Below are 26,713 nucleotides of genomic sequence, written 5' to 3'. Positions count from 1 at the left end.
TGAAATTACTAGCAGTGGTACGGGGTACCCTCTGCCACGCATTGTACGATGGCTTGCAGGGTGTCTATGTAGATGTTGCAAATTACTGTTTTTGTCATGCAGACTATTAGTAGCAGACCAGCTTCGGACTGTGTGTTGCAGGGAATACATTCCAGAACTGTTTGAACAGATCTGCATATTCCCTGAAGTTGGAGATATTAATTTCCAGCCAGACAGACATCATATGCTCATATTCTGCATCTGTGATGGCACCGCATGTAAATTTCCTGAGAAAGAAGATATATCAGGTATTGCAGTTTCGCAGAGCCTCTCTGCCAAATACAGATATTTGCACAGGAAAATTCCTGTCTTAGTAATGAGCTGGAACATAGCATCATCGGGATGTGCAGCGAGGAGAGATGCATATCATACTGATGTAGCTTGAGCAAGTTTGTGAAGCAGTGGCTGCATAAAGCGTAACGAATCCAGAAAGTGCAGCATTATATGCTTGGTAGAACACTAACAACCAAGCACTCGACAGTGAAGTGAGTATTGTTCATTCTCAAAATGTGGAAAAACATGATTACAAGGATATGTGTTCAAGTTGCATTCATTGTGAGCCGTGCTGCAACACTTAACGGTTATATAACAGTGATTCATACAAAGTTTTTCTTAGTATTTGCTAATAGCATTTCACAAAAATGACACTTGACAGATTTATCATACTTTGATTGAATTTCTGTGTTGTAGTTAGAGAAACAATGGTGCCATAGATCTCATCGACATGCTCTGCAGGTGTTAGAAGCTAAGAGTCTGGCAGTTTTGCTGGATTGTCCCCATTATAAGATTTAAAATAACTATTGTTTGAGTCATATGAACATACAACCTTATATGCTGCAGTAAGTGGTGTGTGCCTTTCTGTGAGGGTTATATGTGAGGCAGTTGGATCACCTTCACAGCGCTCCACATGACTGAGAACACATTCAAAGTTTGCATTCACTACAAATGCTACTCGCTCCTTGTACAAGAAGAACCCATCATGTTTTAATCAGGCTCCTCCTTATTCTTTTCTGCTTCAGGGCACATTTAGCTGCTGACAATGATAACTGAATGTATGATTCTGACCCTCTTGGGTTTTCGTTAGTGGACAATGAGTGGCATTCATAACTTGCCAAAAATTTATTCCAGCATCAAATTTAAGTTTGACATGCATTGTTTTGTCAATAAATGCAGCAATATGTTGTCTCATGCCAGTGCCTATTTATGAATGTACTTACCTACCTTTATCCGCAAAAATTATTTTCGTATTTCTTACTGAGTGAGCCTTTTAATTGTACTGTCAGGGAATTGTTTTTCGTATGTGCTTTAGTCGTAGTCTTGGACGTTTTGTTTGTCTTTATCGACCATCATTCAGTTGTCATGTTTTATCTGTATCAAAACCCCTAATGTGTTCCATTCCGGCAATTCGACATATATTTCTTGATTAGTTGAACATCATGTCAATCACTTCATAAATGTGTTTCAGATTCATATTATCTTGTTTGAAAGGGATAGGGTTTGTGTTATCCTTTTATCAGTTGTTTTGGAATCCTTCAGTATGCTTGTCTCAAGTAAGAAACATTGTTGTGACTTGGAATACAACTCAACACACTGTTACAAGACATCCACAATTTATTAGGTCATGGAGGGACACCATACAGAACAAGTACAGAGAAATGATGCATGTAGACTTTTTGACGTGTATAGATTGCCGAAAGGACCTGTTGCATGGTAATATAAAGAATATTTGTCTGTCAGGGGCTGCTGGCTCCCGGCTGCAAGCAACTGAGGCGCCGGTGGCAGTGGAGGGAACACAGCCCCACAATTTCCTCCCCCTCCAGGAAAGGCAATTGGATGTCCTAGCAACACAGTGGCTCAACTTGGCTGGTATTGAAGTCATCATTAGGTGCTGTAAGCTGGGGAGCCGTGGTGTCCAGTGGGAGGGTAGGAGGTGCTGGCAGGAAGTGGTAGGTGGCAGGTCAACGCAGGAGGCATCTGTGTCAATGTGGGAGGCATTCCCATCAGTGCAGGTTGTACCTGGATAAGTGTGGAGGCGCCTGCATAAGGTAAGAAAGAGGTGCCGGAGGTGGCTGTGTAGGTCCAGGAAGCGCCTGCAGCAGGGAGGTGTCAGTGCTAGAGGCAGTCGTGTGGGTGCTGGATGTACCTGCGGCAGTGTGGGAGGCGTCCGCATCTTTCTCATATTATCCAAGGCTAGAGGGGCTAAATGGAAGAGCTGCATGGTACTCCTGTTGTTGTTGCCAATGAAGTTATCCATTACTGCGATGTTTCCTGGTTGGGTCTGGAACGGCTTTCTCTTCACCGGCGGGCTTGCTGCCATACACCAATGTGTGCACAAAGAGCGTCAGTGCTGTAACCCCCGCCCACCCTTCCCCCCTCCCTCGCCACTTTGATCGGAGAAAGCAGAAAACAGCATTCGAGGATGGATCCACAGAATGAAAGGTGCACTGACAAACGTCTCTGTTGGGTATAGAAGGAGAAGGATTGGAACCCTCAGCAGGGGGCTGGTAGATTATATCATGAGAAAACAATCGATGCAAGTAGGAATAATATTAGCGTGAGTGATGAATGACTGAAGCTTGCTCTAGAAAGTGGGCTAATCGGTACAACAAGCGAGGGGGGAGACATGGTCTGAAAAGGGGCACACCAGACTAAGAGAATAAGGCCAGGTCCTGAAAATATGGGAAAATACTGTGAAGAGTGGAAGGCAGGGTCCTGAAAAGGAAGCCAACGAACATAAAAATAAGAAGTGGGAGACCTTTCCTGTAAAGGAGGCTAACAAACAGATCAACTAAGAGAGGAAGGCCAGATCCTGAAAAGGAGGCCAATGAATGTAACGAGAAAAGGGAGGCCATTCCTGAAGAGAAGAGCAACTAACAGAACAATGAAAAGAGGCCGTTCCTGAAATTGAGGTTAACTAATAGAAAAGGAGGCCATAACAAAAAGGAGTTACTGGTGTCTACGTCCATTATCAGAAAGATGGCGAAGTATTGGTGGAGCTGTAGGCATAAGTTACCAAACCCACAATGCGACGAAGCGGAGGTGGAGTCGTTTGGCACAGGCTCGGTGGAACACTGCGATGGTGCACTGAAAAACGCATGAGCTTATACTGTTTAACAGAGCCACGAAGTGGTCGAAGGTGGCCATATAACTACCTTTGCTGTAGAAGCATGCAAAAGGTCCATAGTGGAGCACTTGTGTTGTGACTTGGAACACAATGAAAGATACTATTACAAGGAATGCACAGTTTATTAGGTCACGTACTGACATTATAACAGCTATTAGGTCATGGAGTGACACCATACAGAACAAGTACAGACAAATGACGAGTGTAGACTTGCCGATTTGTACAGACAATCGGCTGGAGCCGGTGCATGGCAATATAAAGAGCATTGCTGGCTCTTGGCTGCAAGCGACTGAGACATTAGACAACAATATGCGACCTCTGGAGGGGACCTGCAGCTGTGGAACAGTGCACTACTCGAAACTGCATGATGCATGCCATGGTAATAGCAGCAAAGGTGTAGTATTGTACAAGTTACAACAAATATCTACTCCCATGTTCCTGGTTTTCTGCAGCAACATTGTCATATATACACAGTATTTGGCTTTACCCTTTTAGGTGATGGTACAGCATCGCCCTCACGGGTTGTTTTATGTTACCAGCATCAATGTCTGATAGTATCTCTTGAAATAGCAGGTACTTTGGGCTGAAACGAAGTTCTTGAAAATCCATGTTCATTTCCAAAGCAGATTCATCAGGATTTGTAAGCAGTGACATGATAACATTTGTCTTGCCACAGCATGGTGGGATACAATAATTGATCAATTGATTGTAAATTGGAGGGCATAACTGGATCATTTTTCTGTAGTATTCCAGGACCAGTCAGTCATTATGAAGTTACTTTGAAGACTGTGCTTCATCTATTCAGACACGATATTGGCTATGTAACTATATTAGCTGGCTAAGGATTTTATAGGGAGAAAAAAAACATGATTTACACATTGTTATTGGATACTTGAATTGTGGCCGAGTGGTTCTAGGCGCTTCAGTCTGGAACCGCGCGCCCGCTACGTCGCAGGTTCGAATCCTGCCTCGGACATGGATGTGTGTGATGTCCTTAGGTTAGTTAGGTTTAACTAGTTCTAGGGGACTGATGACCTCAGATGTAAAGTCCCATTGTGCTCAGAGCCATTTGAACCATTTTTGATACTTGAATTAATTCTCACTGTTTGGTGAACAGAAAACAAAAACATGTTTATTTTAATAGAATGGTACAACATAATTTATTGAAAGTGGTGTCTTTCGGTAGCTGCAACCATTTTCCATATTTTGGGAGCCCTAAGGATTTCACAATTACAAAAAAAACCAGGTTCTTTTGAAGTGATCCACTCATGGATCCAGTTTTTGAGATCATTAAAAGGTGTGAAGTACAGTTCAGGAAAGGCCCTCCTGCATGAAACGAAACATATGGTAAACAGAAGGGGTGATGTCTGATGAGTATGGCAGGTGGGTACGATATACACCCCATCGAAGTCCCTTCAAGGTTTCCTTCACTTGGTTTGCAGCATGTGGTTTGGCATTGTCATGAAGCAGAATGACTTTGTCATGTGTATGTGAGCATATTGTGGATGTTTGTCTTTAGGTGCATGACTGAGACTGAGTAATTGTGCATTGTAGCTCTCAGCATTCGATGTTCAAACTGGATGCTGCAGCCCACAGTACAACACTCTTACAAGGACCCATTTTGTCACTCACCTCAAAAGCATTATATTTGAATCATTGAAACCAATTTTTGCACATTATTGCTAACAGAGCATGTTTTGCAGATGCTTCCACTAACAAACGACGATTTTCCATAGCATATTGGTTGAGATGAAAGCTGAAGAGTAACGCTTTCTGCAAATGCTGTTTGATAGGTACAAAAACCCAACGTATTCAATGCACTAAACAGTTAAGTTCTTTTCACTCCACACAGAAGTCGCATACAGATCGGAATGCGTAATGCTTTTACTCTTAAACAGCTCTCGTTTCCCTTTCTGCTATTCTATGCTACTACAACTACTGCCTTGTCTTTGTCAATAGCGAAAGTAATTCAAGCTCCCAATACTTACTGCACATAGATATATTATAAACTTTTCCATATAGCTGGATATATGAACACGCTCAATTAGGAATGTAGTTCTGTGCCTATATCTGGCACTGTGGGGTCATTAGTATTAGTATATGTACGCATTGGGGGTGTATGCTGCTCTAACGTTCATGTGGAAATTTTTTACAGATTAATTGTAATATAAAAGGGTGCACAGATATAGCGCTCCAAAATAGTTTAAGTAGAACACCTGAACACACACAGACAGGGGAGAGAGTAGATGGGAGTGGGCAGTTGTGACGGGAGGGGGTTTAACTAGGGTGTGGCCAAGGGTGTGACCTTCAGGATGTAGAAGAGGTGGTGATCTTGAAGGGAGAGGGGATATCTGGCAATGCTGCTTGACATTACAGGGTGGAGAGGGAGGCTAATCTGACAACAATGCAGTCTGTTGTTGAACGCCACTGTTAAATAAAATACTTATATTGAACTGCAGTGTTTGCATATAGTTATCCTTGTATACCCCCACATTTTATGCCAGTGGTCTTGTATTTATGAAAGGCATATAAACAACGAGGCTGTATTATATAGTATGTTCCTGTATAAAGACTTTTGTTTAGTGTTGAGTGTTCCCATGAGAGAACAGTATCTTCAGATCAAGAGGGGCTGATATACACTCCTGGAAATTGAAATAAGAACACCGTGAATTCATTGTCCCAGGAAGGGGAAACTTTATTGACACATTCCTGGGGTCAGATACATCACATGATCACACTGACAGAACCACAGGCACATAGACACAGGCAACAGAGCATGCACAATGTCGGCACTAGTACAGTGTATATCCACCTTTCGCAGCAATGCAGGCTGCTATTCTCCCATGGAGACGATCGTAGAGATGCTGGATGTAGTCCTGTGGAACGGCTTGCCATGCCATTTCCACCTGGCGCCTCAGTTGGACCAGCGTTCGTGCTGGACGTGCAGACCGCGTGAGACGACGCTTCATCCAGTCCCAAACATGCTCAATGGGGGACAGATCCGGAGATCTTGCTGGCCAGGGTAGTTGACTTACACCTTCTAGAGCACGTTGGGTGGCACGGGATACATGCGGACGTGCATTGTCCTGTTGGAACAGCAAGTTCCCTTGCCGGTCTAGGAATGGTAGAACGATGGGTTCGATGACGGTTTGGATGTACCGTGCACTATTCAGTGTCCCCTCGACGATCATCAGTGGTGTACGGCCAGTGTAGGAGATCGCTCCCCACACCATGATGCCGGGTGTTGGCCCTGTGTGCCTCGGTCGTATGCAGTCCTGATTGTGGCGCTCACCTGCACGGCGCCAAACACGCATACGACCATCATTGGCACCAAGGCAGAAGCGACTCTCATCGCTGAAGACAACACGTCTCCATTCGTCCCTCCATTCACGCCTGTCGCGACACCACTGGAGGCGGGCTGCACTATGTTGGGGCGTGAGCGAAAGACGGCCTAACGGTGTGCGGGACCGTAGCCCAGCTTCATGGAGACGGTTGCGAATGGTCCTCGCCGATACCCCAGGAGCAACAGTGTCCCTAATTTGCTGGGAAGTGGCGGTGCGGTCCCCTACGGCACTGCGTAGGATCCTACGGTCTTGGCGTGCATCCGTGCGTCGCTGCGGTCCGGTCCCAGGTCGACGGGCACGTGCACCTTCCGCCGACCACTGGCGACAACATCGATGTACTGTGGAGACCTCACGCCCCACGTGTTGAGCAATTCGGCGGTACGTCCACCCGGCCTCCCGCATGCCCACTATACGCCCTCGCTCAAAGTCCGTCAACTGCACATACGGTTCACGTCCACGCTGTCGCGGCATGCTACCAGTGTTAAAGACTGCGATGGAGCTCCGTATGCCACGACAAACTGGCTGACACTGACGGCGGCGGTGCACAAATGCTGCGCAGCTAGCGCCATTCGACGGCCAACACCGCGGTTCCTGGTGTGTCCGCTGTGCCGTGCGTGTGATCATTGCTTGTACAGCCCTCTCGCAGTGTCCGGAGCAAGTATGATGGGTCTGACACACCGGTGTCAATGTGTTCTTTTTTCCATTTCCAGGAGTGTATTTTGTAATATAATGTATCAAAGGCTGTAGCAAAAAGTCCCAGAGGAAATCTCAATAATTAACAGGCTACTTTCAAGATATGGTATGGTAAGAAAAGAGATCCTGTCTTACCGTCACGACTTCAGGAATTGAGAAGTCACCGAAATAGACCGGGATTACGTCTTCTCCGAAGTTAAGAGAGGCACGTTTAATCGTCACCAAAGGCACCGCCTCAAGTTGTGAAAAAAAGTGTGCCGTTTGAGCATCACTTGCTGTCACTGCCCCTCTTGTAGGTGTTGGCTGCACAGGCTGAAGCAGGTAGACAGAAAAGTGAAGAAGCAAATAACGCTCAGAATACGTTGTTTGTGGTATTTTTGTCTGACGCTTAAACGAGATGTGTATAGTCCATCCAACAGAGATGTTCATATGATTAGTGAAGTTCAGGTCACACTGGTTAGATATCAGGCACAGTATACAATTTGTGAAGGTAAGTTAAACGAGACCTTTTAATTTCTAAAGAAAAAGAAGTTGAAGTGTCCTGCTATTATTCTGTTGGTTAGGATTCCTGTTACTAATTGTGTGAAGGAAGTCTTACAGATGGTAGAGAAAAAGGTCCAAACACCACTGAGCCAGCAGTTGCATTTAAGGCAAACAAAGCAGCCTGTTTCCACAGGGGCTCATGGTTCTTTCGTGAGTTCGTGCGTGGCACACACGGGGTCCGAGCTATTGCAGCTCATTCTTCAGTCCCTAACTGCTTTTATTCCTCCCTGCCCCCTCCCTCTCTATCCCCACTCCTTCCCCGTTGCTACCTCCTTCCCCTCTCTTGGTGTTCTGCTTTATGTAGGTTTCCTGTACTGGTTGCAATTTTGTTCCTTTTGCCGGTTCTTTCACTCTTTTGGCATTTCGGTCCCTACTTGAGGTTTGACCTCCACTTCAAAATTTCCTGTTTTTAGTGTGAGCCATATGGGCAAGAACTCCCTCCCTAGCATCTACAGTGTGGATTCCTCTCCCCTCTCCCTTCCCCACTGTAACCTCCTTCTACCCTGCTAGGTCACCAGTATCTGTAGCCAGTCTGTGTGGTGGGGCTGTTATGTACCCATAGGGCGGAGCCCCCTGACAACACAGGGATCACACTACTGATATCTGAGATGTTCCCTCCCCATGTATGCCAAGGAGTAGTTGCTTGTCTTCTTGGAGCATCGGAACTCCCGGCAATGGCCACCGTGCCCGACAGCATTTGCTGTGGCTGGGTGGCGCCCCAGAGTCCCTGGTTGGAGTGGGTGGTATCAGGGTGGATGCTTGGCACATGAAGCGTATCAAGCTGCAATAATCTGGCCGTTCTCACATGGCCGTCTCTCTGAATGGTAAAGGATCCTTAAATGCTGTCTCGTATGACCTGGCAACATTCCATTCCCTGGCTACCCTATGGGAGGAGAGCTAGGCTCGCTGTCTTGGGCTGAAACCTTTCCCCTGTTACCTCATCTGTACTAGGACGGATGGGGACACATTTACTGCCACAAAGCCATTGTTTTTCGTGGAAAATATCGAGGACAAGTCTGGTGAAGTGGAGCCTATTAGTAAGATGCGGTCGGGCTCCCTGTTGATCAAAGCTTCTTCTGCCACCCAATCCGCAGCTCTTCGTGCCTGTGATCGTCTTAGCAACGTCCCGGTGTCTATCACTCCTCAGAAATCTCTGAATAAGGTCCAGGGAATCATTTTTCATAGGGACCTCACCCTTCAAACTGATGAACTCCAGGCTAATCTGGAGCGGCGTGGTGTTCATATTGTTCGACGTGTGCAGAAGGGTCGCAGAGACAACCACACCGATACTGGCGCCTACATCCTGGCTTTCGAGGTGGATACCCTCCCAGAGAAGGTCAAGGTTATGTGCTACAGATGTGACGTGAAGCTGTACATCCTTCCACCTATGCGGTGCTTTTGGTGTTTGCGTTTTGGGCATATGTCTTCCCGCTGTATGGCGTACCCTTTGTGTGGTGACTGTGGCCACCCCATCCAGGGGGGAACCCCTTGTGTTCTGCCTCCTGTGTATTTTAATTGTGCTGACAGCCAGTCCTCTTGCTCACCGGATTGCCTGGCTTACAAGAGAGAAAGAAGATACAGGAATATAAGTCCCTGGATCGCCTGTCTTACAATGAGGTTCGCCAAAAGTATGAGAGACTCCATGTGCTGACACTATCTTCAACTTTTGCCTCAGTTTCTTCCTTTTCTCCTCCTCCTCCTACTCCCTCATCCTTACCCCAGCCCCACCCCACTCTCCCCTCCCATTTCCACGACCTCTTGTCAAGGAGTCGCCCCCCCCCCCCACCAAGGACAAAGAAGTGCCCCCCTTCTTCGGCATATGCCGGTGATCGCGCACCCTCCAGAGAACCCTCTCCCCGGTGTCTCTCAGGCGAGAAGACTGTTAACACCACTTGGCCATGAGGTGCACTATCTGTGGGCCGCAAGGTCGCCCACTCTCTTTTTGTTCCCGATCTTGCAGACGCCTGTACTCCCCTTTTGTCCTGTCCTCCTCCACCTCAGAAAAAGAAAGAGATAAAGAAACATAAGTCCCAAGAGAAGGCGTCTCCGGTGCCCCCAGAGGTGCCAACTCCCCTCTCGCAACCTGAGTCTGACATCTTATTTACGGATGTCACCGCCATCCTTGTCGGTGAGAACTACTGACCAAGTAACCTGACCTCCTCCTCGGCTCCTTCATGCCTACTTTGGACTCACGCCACACGATCATCCAGTGGAACTGCACTGGCTACTATTGTCACCTACTGGCAATGCAACGTCTTGTCTCCCCTTATTCTGTGTTCTGTCTTGTTCTCCAAGAAACACATTTCCGTGACTACCACTCTCCACTTTACATACTTATCAGGCATTCTGTTGGAACCATGCTGACCCTGGGATAGCATCTGGTGGGGTCTGCACTTAAATTCACTTCGATGTCCTTAGTGATTGGATCTCCCTACATACCACCTTAGAAGTGATAGTGGTTAGGGTGCAAATGACTCCGGCAATCACCATTTGCAATGTCTACCTCCCTTCAGCTAGGCCACTTGCTTATGTTGCACTATCTATCTTACTTCAGCAATTCCCGCCCTAGTTTCTCCTCCTTACTTATTTCAATGCCCACCATCCACTGTGGGGGAGTGCTACATCAACGGCTCGGGTATCCTAATCGACCAACTTATCATGGACTCCGATTTGTGTCTCCTCAACAATGGTTCCCCTACCCACTTCACTGCTGCTCATGCCGCCTTCTGTGCTATTGATCTCGCGATCTCCTCCCCCGCCCTCGTGGCTTCCCTACATTGGTCATCCCATGACGACTTTTGTGACAGTGACCATTTCCCAGTGACACTGTCATTCCCTTGCTGCAATCAGGCAGACAGGACCTCACGTTGGGCATTCCGCAGGGCCAATTGGCCTTTCTACGTGTCTACTGTCCACTTTGACACCTCCCTCTCGAATTCCATTGATGTAGTTGTGCAAGGCATCTCTGCCACTCTTCTTCATGCTGCTGGCACTTCTGTCCCCCTATCCACAGGGCCACCTCGCCATCGACCTGTATCGTGGTGGACCAAAGACGTCGCAGGCGCTGCAGTGATTTAAGCGACATCCCTCCCAGACCAACCTCCTCACTTTTACGCATCTTCGTGCTAAGGCTCGTTACATTATTAAGTGGAGTAAAAAGGAATGCTGGGAACGCTATGTTTCCTCCCTGGGGACATTTGCCTCTTTATCACAGGTTTGGTCGAAGGCCTGTAGCGTTCTAGGCCACCAGCAACAGTCAACTGTCCAGGGTCTGAACATCCAAGGAGCTCTGTGCACTGATCCATTGGTCCTTGCAGAATACCTTGCGACACACTTTGTGATGGCATCATCATCCGCTTCCTATCCTCCTGCCTTTCTCCAGCAGAAACGCAGAGTTGAGCAGACCCCCCCCCCCCTCCATTTCATCCTGCTCCACGTTGAGCCCTACAATGCTGCTTTCACTGAATGGGAATTGGTGCAGGCTGTTAGCTCTTCACGAGAGACAGCCACAGGGCCAGACAACATTCACAATCAGATGATTCAACACTTAGACTTTCCCCAGAGGCAACAGCTCCTCACAGTCTTCAATCACATCTGGCTCACGGGTGCTTTTCCATCACAAAGACAGTATAGTTATCCCCATCCTTAAGCCCAGGAAAATACCAACGTCTCTCGACAGCTGCCACTCCATTACCCTTACAAATGTGTTTTGTAAACTGCTTGAAAGCATGGTCAACTCCAGATGATGTTGGGTACTCGAATCTCGGTGCCTTTTGTCACTATATCAGTGTGGCTTCTGGGCAGGGCGATCTCCGACTAACCATTTACTCCGATTGGAATCGGCCATCTGACAGGCTTTTACTCACCACCGGAACCTTGTCGCAGTGTTATTTGACCTACATAAGGTGTATGACATGGCTTGGCGCCATCACATTTTAGTTACCCTCCATGACTGGGACTTCCGTGGTCCCCTTCCAATTTTTATCCGCGAGTTTTTATCTTACCGGCTCTTCCGGGTTCGAGTTGGCACTTCACTCAGCACCCCTCAGATTCAAGAGAATGGTATCCCACAGGGTTCTGTGATAAGTGTCACGATCTTCCTTATTGCCATAAATGGGCTTGTGACATCTGTTGGGCCTCTGGTTACCCCGGCGTGGGCCACTGCCCATGGCTTCCAGTTTTCCTCAACCATAACGCGGGTTATGCATTTTTGTCATCGACCCACAGTACACCCTGATCCAGAGCTTTATTTAGGCAACCAGATCCTTGATGTTGCAACACAGTCCCGCTTCTTGACCCTTATTTTTGATAACAAGCTGTCATGGCTGTCCCACAGTCGACACCTAAAGACTACATGCTTGTGGAAGCTTAATGCTCTCTGCCTCCTGGCCCACACATCTTGGGGTGCAGACCGTTCTACTCTTCTCCATCTTTACTGTGCTCTGGTCTTGTCCAGACTCGATTATGATAGTCAGGTTTATGGCTCAGCCGCTCGTTCCACTTTGAAACTCCTTGACCCTGTCCATCAATGTGGGGTAAATCTAGCTATTGGTGCCTTTCGTACGAGTCCTGTTGATAGTCTCCTCACAGAAGAAGGGATTCCCCCGCTACACATCCGACGGAGCCAAATCCTCGTTTCTTATGCAGTCGCCAATTGCTAATTCCCTGACCATCCCTGTGCTCTTCGACAATGGGGGATGTCTTCCTCCTAACACCCACCCACCTGTGGGATTTCCAGCTGGTATGCGTCTCGCTACCCTCTGCTGGGATCTCCATCTCCACTCACTGGACTGTGCCCCATGTCTTTCCTCCCGTACCCCCCCTTGGATGGTGCCTAGACCACAGATTAGGACCGCTCTCTTCCAGGGTCCCAAGGCTGTTGCCCCTATGGTTTACCAGCGTCGTGTATGTGCCATCCTTTCAGAGTTCCAGGGTGCCACCATCCTTTACACTGATGTTTCTAAGACTACTGATAAGGTGGGATACGCTTTGACATCTCGTACCAGCTTCGAGCACAATTTGTTGCCAGGATCATGTAGTGTATTTACAGCAGAGCTTCTAGCCCCTTACAGGGCCCTCCTTTTTGTTTCTCAGACTTCCCTCCATAGTGTTTTAATTTGTCCAGACCCCATGAGCAGCCTTCAGGGTATTGATCGATGCTACTCTCGTCACCCCTTGGTCACTGCCATCCATGACCTTGCCCTTTAGCATGCCGCCTGTTCAGTAGTCTTCCTCTGGGTCCCAAGTCATGTGGGAATCCCAGGGAATGAACTGGCTGACTGTTTGGCTAGAGAAGCGGATACTTGCCCCCTTTTCCTTTCACGATTCCAGCTGCAGATATGCAGATCTATGTCAAATCTCTCTTTGCCCAACAGTGGAATGCCATCTGGAACGCTACTGCTCATAGTAATAAACTCCGCACAATCAGGGAGGAGTATACTGCAGTTTAGGGCACTTCTTTCCACCCCTCTCAGAAGGAGTCAACTGTTTTACGTCGTTTATGCACTGGCCATACCCAGCTCACCCATTGTTTCCTCCTACATAACAACCCACCCCCGCAATGTGGTTGTGGCGCCAGACTGACGATATTTCTTATATTGGTGGCATGTCCCCTTCTTTCGACCCTTCGTGCTAAGTATAGTGTTCCTGCTTCCTTAAATTTAATATTAGCGGACGATCCACGGATGGTAGACCTGGTCCTTGGTTTCCTCTGTGAAAGTGGTTTTTATTTCCAGATATAAGGTTCTCCTTTCGTCTTGGAGCAGGGGTTGGTTGGTTGTGATTGGGACTCCTTTTGCAGTCTTCACAGTCTGTGACCCCATGAACGCCTCCCACCCCGTTTTTCCAGTTTTTAGATTTGGTCTCACCTTTTATGCTTACACTGTGTGTGTTTAATGTTCATTCTTTTATAATTTGACTCCTCTGACTGAATCTGTTCACTTTTAACAGACTCTCTTTCTTATGTGACCCCCTTTGGAATCTGGGACTGGTGACCTCGCCGTTTGGTCCTATACTCTATTAATCAGTCAGTCTATCAAAGCAGCCTCTGTTTTGGATTTTGAATAATGAAGTTAGTAGAAGTTACTAAAATAACGTGGTACGAGGCATTTTTGTCACAGCAATGAGTTTTGGTTTGAGATAAAATATAGCAAATTATGTGAGTTTAGTACATATTTGGTTGTGACTCCAGAGAAATACAGAATAGACTCAGTGGGGATGAAGCAAATGAAGATGCAACGACATGGAATAATATGAGTGAAAACCGTTTAAAAATACTTAACTTCCTGCAAAGTAATGAATATATTGTGACAGATGAAATTATGCCCCACACCAGTGTTTGTACCTGGATTTATTGCTTATTGTGAGCAGTCACCTTAACTATCAAATATCTGAGTACGACTTGAGACTGGATTCAAACTTTTAATGTCCCTAGTCTTCTTTTATTTTAGTCGTGATTTCCGCTCACTACTTATGGGCCGTTCACAGTGTTACTTATTTACATACAGGGTGACCCATTTAACTTGACGACGCTAAATAACTGTTCGTCCAGATGCAAATTACAAAATGTTTGAAGCAAATGTTCTTTAGCCGTCGGGGGGAATCAATCAGCATGATTGTCTTCATTGTAGCTTTGTTTTTTACAAAGATATGAACAGCGGTATGACTTTTTTAAATGGCACCCTGTATTTTTTATTCGGTACTTCATTTCCTCTCCTAAAGACCTATTCGAAAATGTCTCACAGTGTACCATTCACTGAAACACAACGTTATTAATTACATAACACAACATTGACGTTGACGCTCCCAGCGCTTAGTGCAGGTGCTCGGGGTAATGGAACACATCCACGTGCTGACGTTGACAGAGGACAAATGTAAACAGAAGTAGAACGCGCACCCGTCATTCTGTCAGCGATCGTCAATTGAAGAGTTGTGTGAGTAGAATGTACACCAATGAAGAGAAGGTAGAAATGCTACACATCTAGTGCATATTACAGAAATTGCAATACTGTTTTCTTATCTACGGGTACATTTAGTACAGTAGTTTAGTCCTTTTAAATACTGTTGCGTAGAGTAGGCATACCTCCTATAAACTGCATCGACATAACTTTTCTTTTATTGTTCTTGCTGAAGGTAGGGGAAATGTTACGCAGGCAGCGGAACTGTACAGAGAGCGATATCCTGACAAGAACCCACCTTCCCGACGGATGTTTTCTCGTCTTGTTGCGACGCTTCAGGAAACGGGAAGTTTCAATCCACGATAACGCAATCGTCGTAGCACTCGCACAGACGAAGCTGCCGAAGTTACTGTTCTCGCTTCCGTCCCCCCCCCCCCCCCCCCCCCCCCCGCGATATTTCTGCCTGTCGTAAGACGCGACTAAAAGGAGTCTCAAACGTTTCGGCCCTTATGTGATTGTTCCCTCTTGGGTTTGACCACCATATTTCAAAAGTATTCCAAAGAGCGAGCCAACTGGGGAAGGGCGCCTTACTTGGTGCATTGTGTCCATCGTGCGTTGAGACCTTTAGCCAGCTTATTTGTCATTGCACTGCAGTCTACATCTACATCATTACTCTGCAATTCACATTTAAGTGCTTGGCAGAGGGTTCATCGAACCACAATCATACTATCTCCCTACCATTGCACTCCAGAACAGCTCGCGGGAAAAACGAACACCTAAACCTTTCTGTTCGAGCTCTGATTTCTCTTATTTTATTTTGATGATCATTCCTACCTATGTAGGATGGGCTCAACAAAATATTTTCGCATTCGGAAGAGAAAGTTGGCGACTGAAATTTCGTAAATAGATCTCGCCGCGACGAAAAACGTCTTTGCTTTAATGACTTCCATCCCAACTCGCGTATCATATCTGCTACACTCTCTCCGCTATTACGTGATAATACAAAACGAGCTGCCCTTTTTTGCACCCTTTCGATGTCCTCCGTCAATCCCACCTGGTAAGGATCCCACACCGCGCAGCAATATTCTAACAGAGGACGAGTGTAGAGTAAGCTGTCTCTTTAGTAGACTTGTTGCATCTTCTAAAGTGTCCTGCCAATGAAACGCAACCTTTGGCTCGCCTTCCCCACAATATTATGTATGTGGTCTTTCCAACTGAAGTTGTTCGCAATTTTTACACCCAGGTACTTAGTTGAATTGACAGCCTCGAGAATTGTACTATTTATCGAGTAATCGAATTCCAACGGATTTCTTTTGGAACTCATGTGGATACCTCACACTTTTTGTTACTTAGCGTCAACTGCCACCTGCCACACCATACAGCAATCTTTTCTAAATCGCTTTGCAACTGATACTGGTCTTCGGATGACCTTACTAGACGGTAAATTACAGCATCCTCTGCGAACAACCTAAGAGAACTGTTCAGATTGTCACCCAGGTCATTTATATAGATCAGGAACAGCAGAGGTCCCAGGACGCTTCCCTGGGGAACACCTGATATCACTTCAGTTTGACTCGATGATTTGCCGTCTGTTACTACGAACTGCGACCTTTCTGACAGGAAATCACGAATCCAGTCGCACAACTGAGACGATACCCCATAGACCCGCAGCTTGATTAGAAGTCGCTTGTGAGGAACGGTGTCAAAAGCTTTCCGGAAATCTAGAAATACGGAATCAACTTGAGATCCCCTGTCGATAGCGGCCATTACTTCGTGCGAATAAAGAGCTAGCTGCGTTGCACAAGAACGATGTTTTCTGAAACCATGCTGATTACGTATCAATAGATCGTTCCCTTCGAGGTGATTCATAATGTTTGAATACAGTATGTGCTCCAAAATCCTACTGCAAACCGACGTCAATGTTATAGGTCTGTAATTCGATGGATTACTCCTACTACCCTTCTTAAACACTGGTGCGACCTGTGCACCGAGCGAGGTGGCGCAGTGGTTAGCACACTGGACTCGCATTCGGGAGGACGACGGTTCAATCCCGCGTCCGGCCGTCCTGATTTAGGTTTTCCGTGATTTCCCTAAATCGCTCCAGGCAAATGCCGGGATGGTTCCTTTGCAAGGGCACGGCCGACTTCCTTCCCCGTCCTTCCCTAATCCGATGAGACCGATGACCTCGCAGTTTGGTCTCTTCCCCCAAAACAACCAACCAACGACCTGCGCAATTTTCCAATCTGTAGGTACAGATCCATCGATGAGCGAGCGGTTGTATATGATTGCTAAGTAGGGAGCTATTGTAACAGCGTAATCTGAAAGGAACCTAATCGGTGTACAATCTGGACCTGAAGACTTGCCCGTATCAAGCGATTTGAGTTGCTTCGCAACCCCTAAGGTATCTACTTCTAAGAAACTCATGCTAGCAGCTGTTTGTGTTTCAAATTCTGGAATATTCCATTCGTCTTCTCTGGTGAAAGAATTTCGGAAAACTGCGTTCAATAACTCCGCTTTAGCGGCACAGTCGTCGGTAACAGTACCATCGGCACTGCGCAGCGAAGGTATTGACTGCGTCTTGCCGCTTGTGTACTTTACATACGACCAGAATTTCTTCGGACTTTCTACCAAATTTCGAGACAATGTTTCGTTGTGGAATCTATTAAAGGCATCTCCCATTGAAGTCCGTGCCAAATTTCGCGCTTCTGTAAATTTTAGCCAATCTTCGGGATTTCGCGTTCTTCTGAACTTAGCATGCTTTTTCCGTTGCCTCTGCAACAGCGTTCGGACCTCTTTTGTGTGCCATGGCGGATCAGTTCCATCTCTTAGCAATTTATGAGGTATGAACTGCTCAATTGCTGTTGCAGTCCTGCTCACTCTCCATCTCTTGGGCGAGGATACATTGCTGGGTGGGATTTCCGCCACGCACTCTGCAGTGTCGCTTTCTGCGCTGACGACTACCATGGACCACTTGCCACCTAATATCCAGCATGGTAGCCAGTCCATTGTGGTGGGGCCACCATGTACCCTGTTGGTTGTTGTAGCCCCCTGACAACACAGGGATGGCTCTACTGATGCCTGTGCCATTAACTCCCCACGTATGCCAAGGAGTAGATCCCTATCTCCCTGGGGCATCGGGACTTCCGGCAATGGCCATCCTGCCAGGTGGCCCTTGCTGTGGCTGGGTGGCACCCGTGGGGAGGGCCCTTGGTCGTAGTAGGTTGCATCAGGGTGGATGACACACAATGAAGTGTGGCACATCTTCTCTTGCTGGTGGCCAACCACCAGCAGCCGGCCGGTGTGGCCGACGGTTCTAGACGCTTCAGTCTGGAACTGCGTGACCACTATGGTTGCACATTCGAATCCTGCCTCGGGTATGGATGTGTGTGATGTCCTTAGGTTAGTAAGGTTTAAGTAGTTCTAAGTCTAGGGGACTGATGACCTCAGATGTTAAGTCCTATAGTGCTCAGAGCCATTTTTGAGCCAACCATCAGCAGTCTCTAAGCATTCAAGGGCTCACTTTAATGCAAACGTGTGACCCCAAATCGTTCCCCTCCCTGGCCACACCATGGGAGGAACAAAAGGCTATGAATGACAACGAGACGTATTCGCCCCAGTATCTAGCCTGTACAATAGCTGATGGGGAATACTTTATGTCCATGAAGCCTCAGTCCTTTGTAGAGCATTTAGAGGACAATTTCGGGGACTAGGAGGGCTTGTCAAAAATGCGGTGTGGGTCAGTCTGGATAAAAACAGCACCCTCTGCCCAGTCACAGGCATTACTCGCTTGTAAGGAGCTGGGGGATGTTTCTGTTACTATCACGCCCCACAAAAGCTTAAATATGGTACAGGGCATTATCTTCCACAGGGAACGTCTTTTACAGTCCGATGACGAGCTGCGCACCAACTTAGAGCAACGAGGTGTCCATTTCGTCCAGCGCGTCCACCGGGGTCTGAGGGATAATCAGTTTGCCACCAGTGCCTTTATCTTGGCCTTCGAGGGTGACACATTACCCGAGAAGGTGAAGGTGATGGTCTACCGCTGTGATGTCAAGCCATATATCCCTCCCCTGATGTGGTGCTTCAAGTGTTGGAAGTTCAGCCATATGTCTTCCTGCTGTGCTTCCAGCCTCATATGTCACTATTGTGGTCGTCCAACCCATCCCGATACTTCATGTGCCCCGCCTCCCATATATGTCAACTGCGGAGAGCACCATTCTCCTTGCTCGCCAGACTGTAAGATTCTACAGAAGGAACGGAAAATAATGGAATACAAGACCCTGGACTGACTGACCTACAGTGAGGCGGAAATTGTAATGGCTTCATCCCGTGCGCATGACGTCATCTTATGTCGCCACTGTCACTCCTGTTACAGCTCCATCCATTGCGCCACATACAGTGAGCTCTCAGAGCTGAAGGAGCACACATGCCCCCTTGATGATGGGGGGCACTTTACCTCCCTGTTGCTCCCGCACCACCAACCTCAGGAGCAGCACCCTCCCCCCCCCCCCCCCCCCCCTCGAATCATCGGGGACACAAGTCCCCGCTTCTAAGCTCGAGAAGCGTAAGTCTTCTTCGGCTTCTCTCGCTAGGAAGGGATCCATTGGGTCACTCCCTTCCCACCTTCCTACAAGTGGCAAACCAGACACCCCCCCCCCCCCCAGGGGCTGAAGAAGCCCCAGGTAGCTGGTCGTAGGGCTTCATGGTCCTGTTCAGTCCTGGAGACTGAATCAAAGAAGCCCTCCCAGCAAGGACAACCGAAGGAACAGAGTGAGAAATCCAAATCGAAGACGCCTAAGGCCAAAAGGAAATTGTGGTGGCACCCACTCCACCACTCCCTACAAGCTCTGCATCTGAGGATGCAGTGGAGACTCTGGCTCGCCGGTCCCTCAGACATGATGGATGTTGCTCCCGTCGGTACTCAGTCGGTGGCAGCAGGTGACCCAGCGACGTAATCTGCCTCCTCAGACCCTTCATGCCTTTCTCGGCCATGGACAATATCATCCTCCAGTGGAACTGCAGCGGTTTTTTCCACCTTCTTGCTGAGCTCTGACAACTTCTCAGCCTTCACCCTTTCCTCTGCATTGCTCTTCAGGAAACTTGGTTTCCGGTGATGCAAACCCCCGCCCTCCATGGCTATCGGGGTTATTATAAGAACCGGGCAGCTCATGGAGGGTATCAGGCGGCGTCTGCATCTACGTCCTTCACTCTCTGTACAGAGAGTCTGTCGCTCTACAAACACCTTTAGAGGCTGTCGCTGTTCAGGTGTCGACGCCTCAGGCTGTTACTGTCGGCAGTATCTATCTTCCGCCGAATGGCGATGTCCTGCAGCATGTCATGGCTGCGCTGATAGCCCAATTGCCGCCACCTTTTCTGTTACTGGGCGACTTCAACGCCGATAAGCCTCTGTGGAGTGGGGCAGTGGCAACAGGCCGAGGCAGCATCATTAAGCAAGTATTGGCACTCTCGACCTTTTTCTTTTAAATACTGGTGCCTTCACACATTTCAGTGCGGCACATGGCACATACTCACCATCGACCTTTCGATCTGCAGCCCTAGCCTATTACCATCTGTCCAGAGGAGTGTGCATGACGACTTGTGTGGTAGTGACCACTTTCTGTCACTGCCACAGCGTCACTCTTCTGGGCGCCCCTGCAGACAGGCTATGAATATGGCTGACTGGGACTCATTCACCTCCATTGCCACTATTCAGCTTCTTTCCAATGACGCCATTGATGTGGTGGTTCACTCGGTAACCACCGGCATCATTACTGCCGCAGAATCTGCCATTCCCTGTTTTTCTGGGTCCACTCGGCAGAGGACAGTGCCTTGGTGGTCGCCCGAGATCGCTGAGGCGATTAGAGATCACTGGCGGACACTCCAGTGTCACAAGCGACATCACTCATTGGCATACCTCATTGCCTTTAAATGGCTCTGTGCGCGAGGCCGCCGTCTCATACGCCAATGCAAGCATGCGTGCTGGGAAAGGTATGTCTCCATCATTGGCCTCCGTACATCTCCACAGCAGGTTTGGGCCAAGATTAGGCGACTCTATTGCTATCAGACCCCCGTCAACGTACCTGCACTTTCACTGAATGGAGCAGTCTGTACTGACTTCGACACAGTTGCAAACTGCTTAGCGGAGCATTTTGCTCAGAGTTCCGCTTCTACGAATTACCCACTGGCCTTCCGCTCCCTGAATGAGCAGTTGGAACGTCAGGGCCTTTCCTTTCACATGCGCCACCCTGAATCATACAGTTTTCCGTTCAGTGAGTGGGAATTCCAAAGTGCCCTAGCCGCTTGCCCTGTTACAGCTCCCGGGCCTGATGGCATCCACTGTCAGATGCTCAAACACCTCTCGGTGGACTGCCAGCGACGCCTCCTAGACGTTTTCAACCGTGTCTTGGTTGAGGGTGAGTTCCCGTTGCAATGGCGGGAAAGCATCGTAATCCCCGTGTTGAAACCTGGAAGAACCCACTGGAAGTGGACAGCTACCGCCCCATTAGCCTCACCAACGTTCTTTGCAAGATGCTCGAATGCATGATGAGCCGGAGGTTGAGTTGGCTACTTGAGTCTCGGGGCCTACCTGGCTCTGTCTCAGTGTGGGTTCAGTAAGGGCCGCTCTGCCGCCGATAATCTGGTGTGCCTGGAGTCTGCCATCCGTACGGCCTTTGCCCGCCATCAGTATCTGGTCGCCGTCTTTTTTGACATGCCGAAGGTATACGATGAGTCACACCAGCTGGGGTGCCGCTCGGTCTACCCTTCTACGGCTGTACCAGGTGTTAATGTAGTCCCGTCTATATTATGGGAGCCTGGCTTATGGTTCGGCAGCACCTTCCGCATTGCAGTTGCTTTGACCCCATCCTTCACAGCAGGATCTGACTCGCCACTGGAGCTTTCCGGACAAGCCCTGTCAACAGCATACTTATGGAAGCAGGTGTCCCTCCATTGCAGTTCTGGCGCCAACGATTGCTGGCCACTTATGCTACACATGTTTGTAGCTTGCCCAGGCATCCCAATTATCATCTCCTGTTCCCTCAGTCGGTCATCCATCTTCTGGAACGGCGGCCCTGGTCAGGATGTACGGTCGCGGTTCGTGTCAGAGCTCTCCTCTCTGGGCTTGAGGTTTTCCCCCTTCCACCTCTTTTCCGGGCCCCTCTGCGTATACCCCCGTGGTGTGTGCCCCGCCCATGCCTTCAGCTCGATTTGGCACAGGGCCCCGAAGGACATAGTCCCTCCTGAGGCCCTCTGCCGCCGCTTTCTTTCAATCCTTGGCGCGTTTCAAGGCCCTGATGTCTATACTGACGGTTTGATGGTTGCTGATCGTGTCGGTTATGCTCTTACTCTATGGGATCACTATGAACAATACTTCTTTCCGGCTGGCTGCAGTGTTTTCAGTGCCGAGCTGGTCGCCATCTCTCGCGCCCTAGAGTATATCCGCACCTGTGCAGGTGAGTCCTTCATTATCTGTAGTGACTCCCTGAGCAGTTTACGAGCCATCGACCAGTGTTTCCCTCACTCTCATCTGGTGATGGCTATCCAGGAGTTCCTCCATACTCTTGCCCGTTGTGGCCGCTCTGTGGTCTTTGTGTGGACCCCGGGTCATGTCGGCACCCGGGAAATTAACGTGTTGACACTCTAGCCAAACAGGCTGTCGGTGCACCAGCCTTGGAGATTGGCCTTTCAGAGAATGACCTCAGGTCAGTTTTGCGGCAGAAGAGTGGCTCACCCTTCCTTCACCCAACAAACTTTGGGGCATCAAGGAGGCCACCGGTGTGTGGCGCTCCTCCTTGCAAGTCTCTCGCAAGGACTCCATTGTTCTCTGCTGGCTGCGCATTGACCACACCTGGATAAGACACAGCTATTTATTGCGCTGCGAGGTCCCACCTTTATGTCGCTGCGGGTCAGCTTTGACGGTGGTCCACATCTTGTTGGACTGCCCGCTTTTAACTGTGCTCACGCAGACGTTTGCGCTGCCTGATACGCTTCCTGCACTTTTATCAGATGACGTTGCAATGGCAGATTTAGTTTTGAGTTTTATTGCTTGCAGGGAGGGTTTTTATCGCTTGGTCTAAGTGTTTCTCCTTTTTTTGTGTTGAGTCTGGCCTTTAGCCTACGATTTTAGACTAGGGTTTTTAGTGCGTTTCTTGGTGGTTGGCTTTTCCATTTTTGTTTCTATGGTCGGCCAATCACTGTCACACTCGGTGTGATTTTAATTTCTTTTGTCTGGTGTCTGTCTGCGTCTTTCTTGGCCTGTGTCGTCTCTTGTCATCTCCATTGTTTGTTCTTATTCTTTGTGGGTATTTCAGGTTCGTGGAAAAAGGGACCGATGGCTCTAGTAGTCTGGTCCCTTCAATCCCACAAACCAACCAACCAACTTTGCTTCCGTTGCTATGAATCCGCATGTGAGCACTCGACAGCTTGATCACGAGATTGGCATTCCTAAAACCAGTGTAGATTGTATTCTTCCACGTCACCGGTTCCATCTTTACCATGTACACCTACGTCAAGAATTGCATGGGAATGATTTCCAGAATCGTGTACAGTTCTGCCAGTGGGCACAGCAGAAAATCCTCGCCAACCCGAACTACTTCTCCAATGTTCTATTTACCGATGAATGTTCATTCTCATAGAAAGGACAGGTAAATACAAGGAATATGCGTTATTGGTCCAGCGACAACCCACGATGATTTAGACATGTGGAACATCAGTGTCAATGGAGAATTAACATCTGGTGTGGGATGCTTGGCATTACAATTATTGGCCCTTATTTCATCAATGGTTGTCTAAACTGCATAGCGTATGCCAAGTTCCTCAGACGAATTCTTCCTCCTCTTCTGGATGAAGTGCCACTAACAACCAGAATGCTTATGTGGCATCAACACGATGGATGTCCAGCACATAACGCCTAGCGTGCACGTCCTGCCACATGGATTGGTCGAGGAGGAACAGTTACTTTCCCTGCTAGGTCTCCTGATTTAAACCCTCTGGTCTTTTTCCTTTGAGGATGCATTAAAGACGTTGTCTAACGCGATATTCCAACTACTTCAGAGGATATGGAGGAACGTATAGTGCTTGCTTGTAATTCTCGTCAGCAGGCAACACTGGAAACAGTAAATAATTCTTTCATTTAACGAGTGCACCAGTGAATCAGTGTCCAGGGTCACCACTTAGAGCACCTTTGAATGTTCTACTCCTGGGCAATGGAACAGGAGAGTCAAAGTCAATTTTGTATTATGTTTTTACTTGGTTTTCATTTGTTTTCTGACAACTCCAGCGACTGGACGAGTTTGTGATCCCGGGCTCAAAGTCAATGTTGTGTTGTGTAATTAATAACGTTGTGTTTCAGTGAATGGTACACTGTGATACATTTTTGAATAGGTCTTTAGGAGAGGAAATGAATTACCGAATAAAAAATACAGGGTGCCATTTAAGAAAGTCATACCGCTGTTCATATGTTTGCAAAAAACAAAGCCACAACATAGGCAATCATGCTGATTGATGTCCCCCTGTCGGTTAAAGAAAATTTGCTTGAAACATTTTGTTATTTGTATCTGGACAAACACTTATTTAGGGTGGTCAAGATGAATGGGACACCCTGTATACTATTGCAAATCTTTTCCTTTTTTGGTGCTTCAAAATTTTTTACGTCTTTTTATGTTTATTTTTCATTGATTTACATGATAACTCGTTCTGTGTCAAGAAATTTTAGCGCATTTAATTCCTTGTTACCTGAAGGCAACAAAATAAAGAATTAAATAATAAACACAAAAATGCTTTAATGCGTTACCATTGAGGAGTCTGCTGTCTCGGCGCCATAGCTGACATCTGCTGTTGAGGGCATGCCAGATGCAAGTGAAGGGGCACCACGTATAGGTGAGAGCACACCTGTTGCCGCTGAGGACATGCCAGTTTCAGCTGAGTGCGTGTCATGTGCAGCTGAGGGCACACCAGGTTCATCTGAGGATGTGCTAAGTGTAATTAAGAGCTCTGCTATTGCAGCTGAAAGTGCCGTAGGTGCATCTGAAGCTGCGCCAGGTGCATCTGAAGCTGCGCCAGGTGCATCTGCGGGTACGGGGGGTGCACCACTTTCAATTGATGGCATGTCAAGTGCAGCTGATGGCCCATAAGTTGCAAATGAGGGCACATCAGATGCAGCTGATGGCATATCATGTGCAGCTGAAGGCGCTGAAAGTGCCGTAGGTGCATCTGAAGCTGCGCCAGGTGCATCTGAAGCTGCGCCAGGTGCATCTGCGTGTACGGGGGGTGCACCACTTTCAATTGATGGCATGTCAAGTGCAGCTGATGGCCCATAAGTTGCAAATGAGGGCACATCAGATGCAGCTGATGGCATATCATGTGCAGCTGAAGGGGCACCAGCTTGATCTGCCCAATTTTGTTCTGCAGCTTGTTCCGCACCCTGTAGCAATCAGAAATAACACTACACTAATTTCCTCTTGAAGAATTGGCAGGTAACATTAAAAATATTTTATGCTGATTTCTCAGCTGCCCTACGATGCATAGTGTTATGGCAAGACAGATAGTACAACATATTTTCTTGATTTGAAAGTTCCCTATAAATCTGATGTCGCAATCAAATTACCATTACCGAGAGAGGTGAAGTAGTCATAATACATTGAACTGGTTGTACATGGTAGTTACCCCAGTTTGCACTTGTTGTAGTCATGACGGTAGGGAAGTGATGTGGATTTGTGTGATTTAGCCACTCAGCAATTTTGGGCACATAACAGTTACACTGCGTAATTCATGGGAAAATATCTAAGTTTCTGATAAGCTATAAGTCTGAAGTACAATGTTATACTTCGTTAGTCGCTTATCTACCTTATGAGCTACAATTTGGGAACAGCATACAATAAAACAATTCAGTATTATGAGGCGGTTAAGATTATGTATTAGGCATGGAAGATGTCGCCACCGTGTTTGATGAAAAAGCCACTATTACGCTAACCGGTACGTCCCGCTAATATGAATCGACTCATAATAAGGTCCACAACCAATGCCGTGCAGGATCTCAACGGCTACAAAAGACTTTCGTCAGAGACGACAGACGTATTTCCGCTAGTCCATGCAGGGTCGTACTGCTATGTCACGTACCTTGAGGCAGTAATTGGGTTTGTTTGCAGCATTACACGTATTCACGCATAGAGGGCGATGACACTGGAGCATCACGGGCTGGCCAGCCGGAGTGGCCAAGTGGTTCTAGGCGCTACAGTCTGGAACCGCGCGACCGCTACGGTCGCAGGTTCGAATCCTGCCTCGGGCATGGGTGTGTGTGATGTCTTTAGGTTAGTTAGGTTTAAGTAGTTCTAAGTTCTAGGGGACTGATGACCTCGGAAGTTAAGTCCCATAGTGCTCAGAGTCATTTGAACCAACCATCACAGGCTGTCAGTATAGTTACCATTTTTTGCAGATTCCTTTGATGCGTGGCAGAGTGAGGTGCGCAATCAGTGATATGCCCTACGACAACTCTTGCACAAAGGAGTGGCACGACATTGTTTTATCTGACAAATACCGGTTCTGAATGCACCATTGGGATGGACATGCATCTGTGTGGAAGCTCCGAGAAGAATGAATGATCCCAGGTTGCATTTGTCATTGTCACACAGGACCAGCATGTGGTGTATGGTATCTGGTGCCACTGGGTACACAACACAATCACCCTTGGTTCTCAAAGCTGATAATTTAGACAGCAGATGTTACATTTGTGATGTGTTAAGGCCGATCCCTCTTCCCTATCTTCAAGATACCCGTGACATCATCTTTCAATGAGATTCCCGTTCTTCCGGACCTACCACAATACAGAGGGTGATGTATTGTTGTCCATGCCAGCATGTTCTCTTGATTTCTATTCCACTGGAAACATTTGTTTGTGTTTTGCCGAGAGATTGAAATGCCTCCATTCATCAGCCACAATGATTGATTCACTCTGGAATACAAGGGAAGTAGCATGGAATGACGTATCCCTAACTGTCATCCAAGCTCAGTTCAGCTCACTGCCCGGCCAGATTATAGCCGTTGTTGTCACAGGTGACTGTGTACTAAATTTTTCATCT

General features: G+C 47.7%; 2 protein-coding genes across 2 annotated transcripts in view; one reads left to right on the top strand and one right to left on the bottom strand.

Annotated features, from left to right (window-relative positions):
* Positions 1–26,713, top strand: part of LOC126471489 (polyhomeotic-proximal chromatin protein) — a 304,690-nt gene that overhangs the window by 24,359 nt on the left and 253,618 nt on the right. The window lies entirely within an intron of this gene.
* The window catches only part of LOC126471376 (nucleolar and coiled-body phosphoprotein 1-like), a 157,397-nt gene that overhangs the window by 8,339 nt on the left and 122,345 nt on the right, over positions 1–26,713 (bottom strand). The window contains exon 20 of the mRNA XM_050099498.1: positions 24,901–25,059. Within this exon, the coding sequence (XP_049955455.1) occupies positions 24,901–25,059 (159 nt within the window). The remainder of the gene's footprint in view (positions 1–24,900; positions 25,060–26,713) is intronic.

This window comes from Schistocerca serialis, chromosome 3, assembly GCF_023864345.2.
Source record: "Schistocerca serialis cubense isolate TAMUIC-IGC-003099 chromosome 3, iqSchSeri2.2, whole genome shotgun sequence".
Classification (NCBI taxonomy): Eukaryota; Metazoa; Arthropoda; class Insecta; order Orthoptera; family Acrididae; genus Schistocerca; species Schistocerca serialis.
Note: the sequence above shows the minus strand (reverse complement) of the source record. Positions and strands in the feature narration are given on the sequence as shown.